We start from the raw sequence: 8,875 nt of genomic DNA, 5'->3' as shown, positions 1-8,875 counted from the left end.
GCCCAGCCAAAGCGGTAAAGACCAGTAAATTTGATTTACCATTAAACATTGGTAACTTTTGGCACAAGTAAATCCGCCAATATGACATTACAGGTAAAATAAGCTGCTGATACAACAAATCTGTATGGCACGACTGACTATGAAGTATGAACCATGAACCAAACGACAAGGGCAACCAATGGTTACAAGAAACGCTAAGAGAATCTACATCACTGGTAAAACCCATTGGTTTGACGAAATAGCCAGAAATGGGATAAAATATAATCCAGACATGAATAAAACAACCGTTAAACACCTGCAAGGCCCGCATGGGAAAAAAAGGCAAGGGAGCTGCATGACAAGATGCGGACGATCTATATGTAAGGGGAAAGAACAGGGCAGGTATGACTAACCTAGCCTTGCTATGCGGCAGCATGGAGTTTCGCAGCTTATTACCAGCAGAAAAAATTATAAATTTCAGAATGCAAAAACTGATGGCTATGATTCCCAACTAGAATGATCATGCCCCAAAACCTTGAGCAAACATCCGAGACAACATTGTCAAACATAAATTTGATCTCAGATTAAATTCAATTCAAATATTAGGAGCACCAACCATGGAACCCCTCAAAAAACTGGCTCATGTTTGATATTTGACAAAACCACCTTGGACACCACCCTATTCTCCATGCTGACAAGCATTGGAACAAAACCCATATTGTAACAAATTTGATCTAATATAATTTGAAGACACTGAAAATAGCTATTCGAAGATATCACCACTTACAGAAACCGTTGACCACCCAAATGTCTTCTGGGAGAAAGAATTACATAACTCTCTAAGTGGTCTTTGATTTCAATGGGACTTTCGGAATCTTACTTAGAACCTTGACATCAAAAACTGCATACTGCTTTTTGATCTCATTCATTGCCTTTTCTGCAAATGGATCGACCTTATCTTCATACTTCTCATACAGAACAGGTACTGTGTGCAGCAAAACAAAAGCTGTTTGCAAGAAGAAATTATCAACAATCAGAATACTATTGTGTTTCTTATCAAACAAAAGGCATCATAAATTTTATGGATTGTCCTTACAGATGTAAAACAACGTCAAGAAGTTGCACCAACTTCCCACAATTGACAGGACCCAGAAGGCAGCTATAACCTGAAATTCAATAACACAAATAACATCTTATTGACGAATTAGGGATATTCTAGTAAAGCAGGGAGCACGGTACGAATGCACTGCATCGTAGCATACGCAAAAACAAATAATTTGCAACCTAAGAGTCAACATCAACCGCATATAAATGGTGGATAACAAATTCAAAGAAAACATTTCACAGAAGAACAAACATCAATGGTAAACATACAATGAGAAACTTCTTCAAATCTTTTCCAGATGCAATATCCCGCAAAGTTGCAAAAGCCCAATTTATCTCAATTCTCAACGCAGAAGCAACCTGGAAGAATGGCTCCTCTGGAAGATGAACTTCGGGGATGCGAGGAGGGGTCCTGTTAAGAGTTAAGACACTTATTAGGTCATAATAATATATGAATTCAAAGACATAAGCAATGATATTCCTAATAACATAAACAGAAACTGCAAAACGAAAAAAAAAATGAAAAAGAAAAAAGAAAAAAAAGTAGAAGTTGAGAATGTGAAAATGCAAAGCCTACTTGTTGATAAAAGTATGGGCATTGGACCACAAGAACAAAATTGCAAGCAAAAATATCAGAATATGGCAGACTAGAGTAAGCAGGTGATATTCAATCAATTCAAAAAGGATCCATATTGCAGTGGCTCCACCAAGCGTACTGGCTGAGATCTTCTTGTTCCTCCACAAGAACACATCAGCGGCTGCAAAAAATTATCAAAGAAACTAAGAAACAAAGGTTGAGCAAAAAGCTAATAAACCTGATATCACAAGATAATAGGCATCTCAATCAACCTCCTAAAAGCCAAACTAAAAACGGTCTTTCTGTAATATATGCAATATAAAAATTCTCCTGCGAGAAGGATTTCACCATAAAATCAACATGGCGCTACTTACTGTCAGTTTGGATTTCAACACTCAACTCAAGCTTTTCTCAGTACACGATATATGAACTTCTCAAACGGTAATCATAAGCCTCAACTATGCAATATAACTTCAGAAATACAAATATCATACCACACTACTATCCCAAAAGCATTACATCGATGATCAATGTCAAGTTTCAAAAGCAACTCCAATCCATTTCAAAGCAACTCATATATGCATTCGTTTCTTTCATCACAAAACGCAATACATATACTTCCAAACAAACAACCCATAAAATTTCAATAAACGGATCATATATTCAACAAGGGACAGAGCAGAAAGAAACGGGCAAAAGAGGTGTACGTACGCTTTCCTCCCCCGAGAACTATGTGGACAGGTTTCTCCCTCCCGAACAAGCGGTAAATCTTGGCTTTCACAGAAGAGGGAGACGCCGGCTTCTCTGAGTCTGAGTCCGAGTCCGAAGACGACGACGAGTCGTGATCATATATCTTCTCGCTTATCTTCTCAATGACCGATTCGATGGGGTTTTCAGAGTGCTCCGCCATTCTATTGGAACCCTAACAATCCGATCCAAAACCAGAAATGCAGAAACACCCCCACACGAAGGAACTGCAAAGTGAACAGCGGGTTCTACGTTTAACTGGATCCTCCTTTGGGTTGGGGATCGGGACTAGGCCTATATAACGCGGTTGGGCGTCGGAGCCTGAGGTTCTGTAACCGAACCCACTGGTTAGGGGTGAATTTGAAAAATTGAGACGGAGAAAAAGTGACGACGTTACTTTTGAAAAGTTCGAGATAACGACGTCAATCTAAAGATTCTCTGAGATCCAGCGCTTAATGCTTTATGGGTGACGTGGGGACGTATAGGCAGTGGATATTGAGAAGTCATCGAAAAGAAAACGTGTAGAAGTGTTAGCGGAGTGATGGTACTTTTGGACGGCTAATACTTTCTTTTTTTTTTGGGCGGGTGGGCTCAACTTTCATTATGATTTTTTTTTTTTTTTTATAACATTTCGTCAACTACTTTTAAAATCCGTTTGGGAGTGTTTTGTATTTTTGTACTGTGAGGTAAGATGTTGTGAAATAGAAAGTTATGATGCTGTGAGGTGAGTTTTGTTGACAAAAAATGTTTGGCGTGTCACTAAAAATATTGTGGTGAGATGAGTTGATGTATAGTTTAACATTTGGATGAATAAAAACTGTGGTAAGGTGGGGTGAACAATTAAATCAATTTTGTATAATTTTAATTGTAATATGCATCCTAATTAATTTTTAACTATTATCTAATTAATATGTTATGTTTTATGATGAATTAAATTTTTTTTAAAATAAATTATTCTTATATTAATCTTATGAAAGCTTGAAACCTCATTCCCTATTTTGTTGACCATATATAAACTAATTTTCTTACTATAATGGTATTAAATTATTAATGCCATAGATAGCGAAAAGGGGGTGTACAGAGAAAAAAAAACAAAAAAAGGACGGGTTGTATAGAGTAAAAACATGAGTGTATTTAGATGAACCCTTATAAAAGTTAACGATATTTTTAGTAGTTCCTATTCACTTTCTTCAACCTACGACTCGGGCACTCTCTGACCTTCTTCCTTTGCCTTTGTCTTTCAACCACTTTGCAATCACTATCAAAATTCTTCTTCGTTCTTCTCAAACCTTAAAAATCCATAATCAATTCGACATCTCTTTGTCTTTGCATCGCTCAAGAGCTACTATGCTTTTTTTCTGTCGAAATCACACGTCTATACTGCAACCCACAATTGAAATTAGTGAGATTTGGTCTCGCGAGGGAGGCGAATTGAGTATGGGTGCCAGACTGCATGGACCTGGTGTCGCAGATGATATAGGTTAGATTTTGATCAGGACAAAATTGTCATTAAGTGAAATATTTGAGCGTAGGCAAGTAAAATTGCGGGTGTTTTATTTTCGAAACAGAGTTCTGTCAAACTCATTCTCGCCTGAAAGCAGCTCTCAAGAGCTTTCGCGCTTGTTGGGATTTGCACCGGGCAGCACTCCCAAACACCTTAACCATGGAAGCGTTTGTCATTTGTGAGACACAGTGAAATTTTTTTGCTTCTATCAGGGACCCAAATGGATATAACTGGATTCAATGAGAGGTGGCTCGGTTGACAATCGATTGAGTTAGATATATGTGCGTTCAAACTTCGATTCTAACTATAAACATACTTCTCTGTGGTATTTCAAAAAAAAATATTTGGAAAACAAATTATAAAAAGATATTGTTTTTAAAGAAAATTGAATGATTTTTTTGATAAACAATAGTATATATAGATCGAGAAAAAGGAGAATAATAGGGCATCTGTGAGATGGCCTAACAAATAGAGGACAAGAGGTAGGAGGAAACAAGACGTAATAGCTAGAACAATAGAATCAAACATGATAAATAACAATTTTGGTCACTGAATAATATGATACAATTCAACTCGATCATCCATTTTTCAAACGTTTAAAATTGAGTATTGAATTTTCAAATTTATTCCAGTTGACTCATTCAAACACTTCATTTTCTCAAGATCTTCTTCTTGTACAAGGACGGCCGGAGAAGCTCCAGCCACTACATCCTCCTCAGTCCCCCTTTCACACTCAGATCCAACACTTCTTTTTCTCAAGATCTTCTTCTTGCACAAGGATGGCCAGGAGAGCTTCAGCCCCTACATCGTCGTCGACTTCGTGACTCCATTTGGTATAGAATGAGACTCTGGAGTTTATTTTGTACGAGGAGCTTGAAATCGAGGTTTTTATTGACAGGAAGAGGAAGATTATCTAAGATTATGTGAGGTGAAAATCATGGGATGGAGAGATGATGGAGTGAGATTGCTGATGTTTGTGGGTGTGGAAAGAGAAGAAGGCGTTGTGAGAGACGGAGAGGAGTAAAGGACGAAAAGAGAAGATGAGGTTTTTTTCACTTTAATCTATGCTGAAAAAAAGTGTACGAGACCTAATCATCTATCTCGATAGAACCCCTATTGTGCCTTTTCATTAGAAGGTTTAAATAGTAAAAGGGTTTGGATAAATAAACCCCCTATTTTAAACCCCCTCCCCTAGACTATCATGTCATGTCCCCCTTTTTTTTTTTAAGTATATGTCATGTCCCATCTCACACACACACATATATATAGATATATACATATACATATACTAAACATATATATATATAGATATATACGTATACATTTATTAATTTAAATGCTTTGATTTTGATTAATATGTTTGGTTTTTTTTAATTATTATTTTTCTTTTTAATTTTTGTGCAAAGAAAAGAGAAATTATATTTTTTTGATATTAATTTCATAATTTTGTAAGACATAGACAATAATTTATTCAAGCACATGAATAAAAGTTTCGGATGAAGATTTGATGAATCCATATGAGTGCATGTACGCATCTAATCGTTCCGCATACGGAGTCGCTCATGCAGCTGCGCAAGTATGCCTACAGTGAACCCATCCAGGTGTGATGAGAGGCATTGGATAATTCCTTTCAAACCAACTTTGACGTAGTGATTACCATTTACGTGCCCTATAGCGATGGCAATGCGCTGATAGGGTGTTGGAGGAGCTGTACGTAGTGGTAGATATGTCCAACTCTCTATATGATAAAGAACATGCAATATCACATTGTATGCAGAAGCAATCAATAGACCCATGTCTGGCATTGTCATCCAGTGCTCAAATGGTGGTGCAACATCATCTTGAAAAAAGTCCAGTGAGTGTTTAATACTATATGCCCTCTCTTCACCACCAAGTATTTTGACATATTGTTTCCAAAATGCGTCCAACTCTACCATCAGGTTATACCGAACATTGGGCCATTCATCTTCCCCGTGACCAAGACACACAACTATCGATCGAAAGTCGCAATTTCCATAAGCTTTTACATCTTGTACGTCCTTAATGTAAGGATGCAGTATAGCTGGAAACTGATCAATATAGGATCGTAAAGAGTAGTTTTCCTTTCTTAGCATAGAACTTCCCTATGTAGAGAGAGACTGAGTATTGTAAATTGAGGAGTAACTGTGTCTCTCTGGTTCATAAGATTGGAAAAAATCATACCAAAAAATCTTCGATTCGGGGCATCCGGATGAGGAACTGTGTCTGTGAGGCTCCCGAGGCTGAACAAAATCACTCCCAGCAACAACATATGCAGTTGGATTGTTATGGGTGGTGGTGGCTACATTTTTCTTTGTGGATGGACGCCCTCTAGTGTTGGTCTTCACAGCCGGTTCATGAAGAGAAGTTGTTGAAGGTCTGAATATTTCCCTCAATTTCCTTAGCCAACTGACTTTTACATGTCTTGGCTGCTGCTTGAAATGTTCTATGAACATTTGTACATCAGTGTTACAGTCGATGTCATCCTCTTCAAGCGACTGACATTACAGTAGATCAAGCTTTCTCCAGAATTTATCAATGGCATCAAGCGGTACAGTATGACCTTCGCTCATGTACATGGCTTGTTCGTGAGCACACAGTAGTCGATAGCTCCTACGAAGGTGACATCCGCATTTGTAAGCAATCTGTCCAACATCTTTTGACCGCTCAAACTCAATCAACATCAAATTCAACGCCTCGATTGAAACAAAACCACATAAATCCCGAAGGTGCGGTATATTGAATTGTGTTGGATGATGGTTCGACTTCTCTCAATGCTAGCTTTGATAGCTATGTCCTGAGATAAGATAACCTGATGAATCCATAACATGGATCTCTCCAAGTCTGATTGTGACGAGCACAAATATCTTTTCGGCTTAGCATGTTGACTCTCGACCCTATTAGTTGTGTGGTTCCCAAAATGCAGATATCCGTCTGTCCAGGTAGATACAAACATCTCTTTATATGGTGCCGGCCACACATCTTTCAGATAATTCATCACTACCAGGAATTTCTGTAATACTACTTGAAGGCGTGCCATATTACTCATGTACCGCTTTCATTTTCAGACTCAATCACTGTAGTCCACATGAGGTAAAATGCATTCCAAACTTTATTGTCTTGCATTGATGGCTTGCATTTGGTTAAAATACTTTGATAGATATGCCATCTACAGAGTAGTTTTGAAGCATTGGGAAATACATTAGCACAGGCTTTCATCAGCCCCAACTCTTTATCCGTAACGATAACTCGTGGGCTAGTGCATCCATACATTACAGATCGCAAACATTCCAAAGCCCAAGTATAACTGGGCTCTTTTTTTGAGTGTAAATATGCGAACGCTATGCAAAAAGTCTGGCTAGTTGAGGTACCATCAACAATTTCAAGGAGAGGCAACCTATACCTGTTGGTCTGATATGTCGCATCGATCAACAACACGTGTGGGAATGCACGCAATCAATCTACCAAGCCAGGATGTGCGAAGAACAAATCTTCGAGCTTATTGGTTGCATGGTTTGCTCGATAATCGAAAAAGTATTCTTGGTCGTTGAGGAATGAGAACACAACTTGCATTTGTGATTGACTCAATCTCTCAGAGGTCTTGTGCTTCTTGCGTGCATTATAAATGGTTCTGATGGTGCTCACATTGTTCGGATCTCGCTTTTTCAACTCCGCCAATATGTCCCGTGACTTGGCATTTTGTGCAGACATGTTAACCATAATTTAAATTTTAGATTCAGAAAGCCGACCGGGGTATGGATGTCCCTCCATATATAATGTAGGATCCTGATTATGCTCCGCACACACCACCTCCAACATCCAATCATTGTCTAGCTTCATTTTCCTCCCTCTCAATTTGAACGGACATTCTATTTTTTTGGTTCCAGTCTGCTTCGTTGAGGGTTTCTTGCTCTGGTAATTGCCACCGCGATCACATTTGAATTGTAATATGTGTTTTTTACCAAACCCACCAATATCTGATCTATAAATGATGATGATATATCCCAATTTGTGTTCGGTTTGTTGAACCCACTCGATCATCGATTGTCGTGATTTGAACACCTGATAATGTATTAGTTATTATTAGAAATTTACGAATATTCATTTAACATAACAAAAGAGCTCATATTTTGATTGACTAAAACATTATACCATATCAGTTTGAAATTCACATCTATCGTTAACTTTGATATTATCGACCATCTCGTCCGCATGTTCGTCTTCTTGCTTTTTTTCGACTGAGATAAAATCACCCTAACAATATAATTTACACTGAGTATTTGTAAAAAAACAACAATAACAATATATTTTACATCAATATATGTATTTACCTGTTCACTTGAACATTTGACAAGTGGTAGTCAAAAATATCACTCAAGTAATCCATATCCACAATTGGTTCACTCTCTTTTTATCTCAAAGATTGACTACTTTGAGTCTCTCTCTCATTTTTCTCTCACACACTATTGTTATCTCTTGCAACTTCTTAAAATACTCTGCGAACTCTTCTCAATTTATAGATTTCTTACATATTGCTTGCATTGAATGCATGCATATCTTTCGACCATTCATATCTTGGTTTTGTCAAACAAAGATTTTAACCAAGACTTGGCTCCACACGCATGCAGGATCATGATTATATACATGCATGCTTCTCTTTTTTTTTTGTCTATTCTTCATTTAATGTACATGTGCACACATATATGTATATGTACACATGTACAGACAAAGAATATATTCTCTGTCCAAGACATAGACAGAGTATATATCACTTTAAACTCGTGTAGATATAAATGATGAATGGGTCAACATTTCACATGCTGCAGGATTCAAACCAAAAATAATAAAATGTATCTTTTATTTACACAAAAATTAAAAGGGATAATACTAATTTAATATAAAACCAAAAATATTAATCAAAATCAAAGCATTTAAATTAATAAAAA

General features: G+C 37.3%; 1 protein-coding gene across 1 annotated transcript; it reads right to left on the bottom strand.

The window, feature by feature from the left end:
• Positions 1 to 537: 537 nt before the first annotated feature.
• LOC119981774 (reticulon-like protein B5) lies at positions 538 to 2,691 on the bottom strand. The gene is made up of 5 exons (XM_038824903.1): positions 2,372 to 2,691; positions 1,661 to 1,841; positions 1,354 to 1,495; positions 1,076 to 1,145; positions 538 to 985 (listed from the first exon to the last, which is right to left on the bottom strand). Exons 1-5 carry the CDS (start codon positions 2,568 to 2,570, stop codon positions 819 to 821), a joined length of 759 nt encoding a protein of 252 aa, XP_038680831.1. The 5' UTR covers positions 2,571 to 2,691; the 3' UTR covers positions 538 to 818.
• Between the last annotated feature and the right edge of the window lie 6,184 nt (positions 2,692 to 8,875).

The sequence above is a fragment of the Tripterygium wilfordii genome, chromosome 17 (genome assembly GCF_013401445.1).
Source record: "Tripterygium wilfordii isolate XIE 37 chromosome 17, ASM1340144v1, whole genome shotgun sequence".
Lineage (NCBI taxonomy): Eukaryota > Viridiplantae > Streptophyta > Magnoliopsida > Celastrales > Celastraceae > Tripterygium > Tripterygium wilfordii.
Note: the sequence above shows the minus strand (reverse complement) of the source record. Positions and strands in the feature narration are given on the sequence as shown.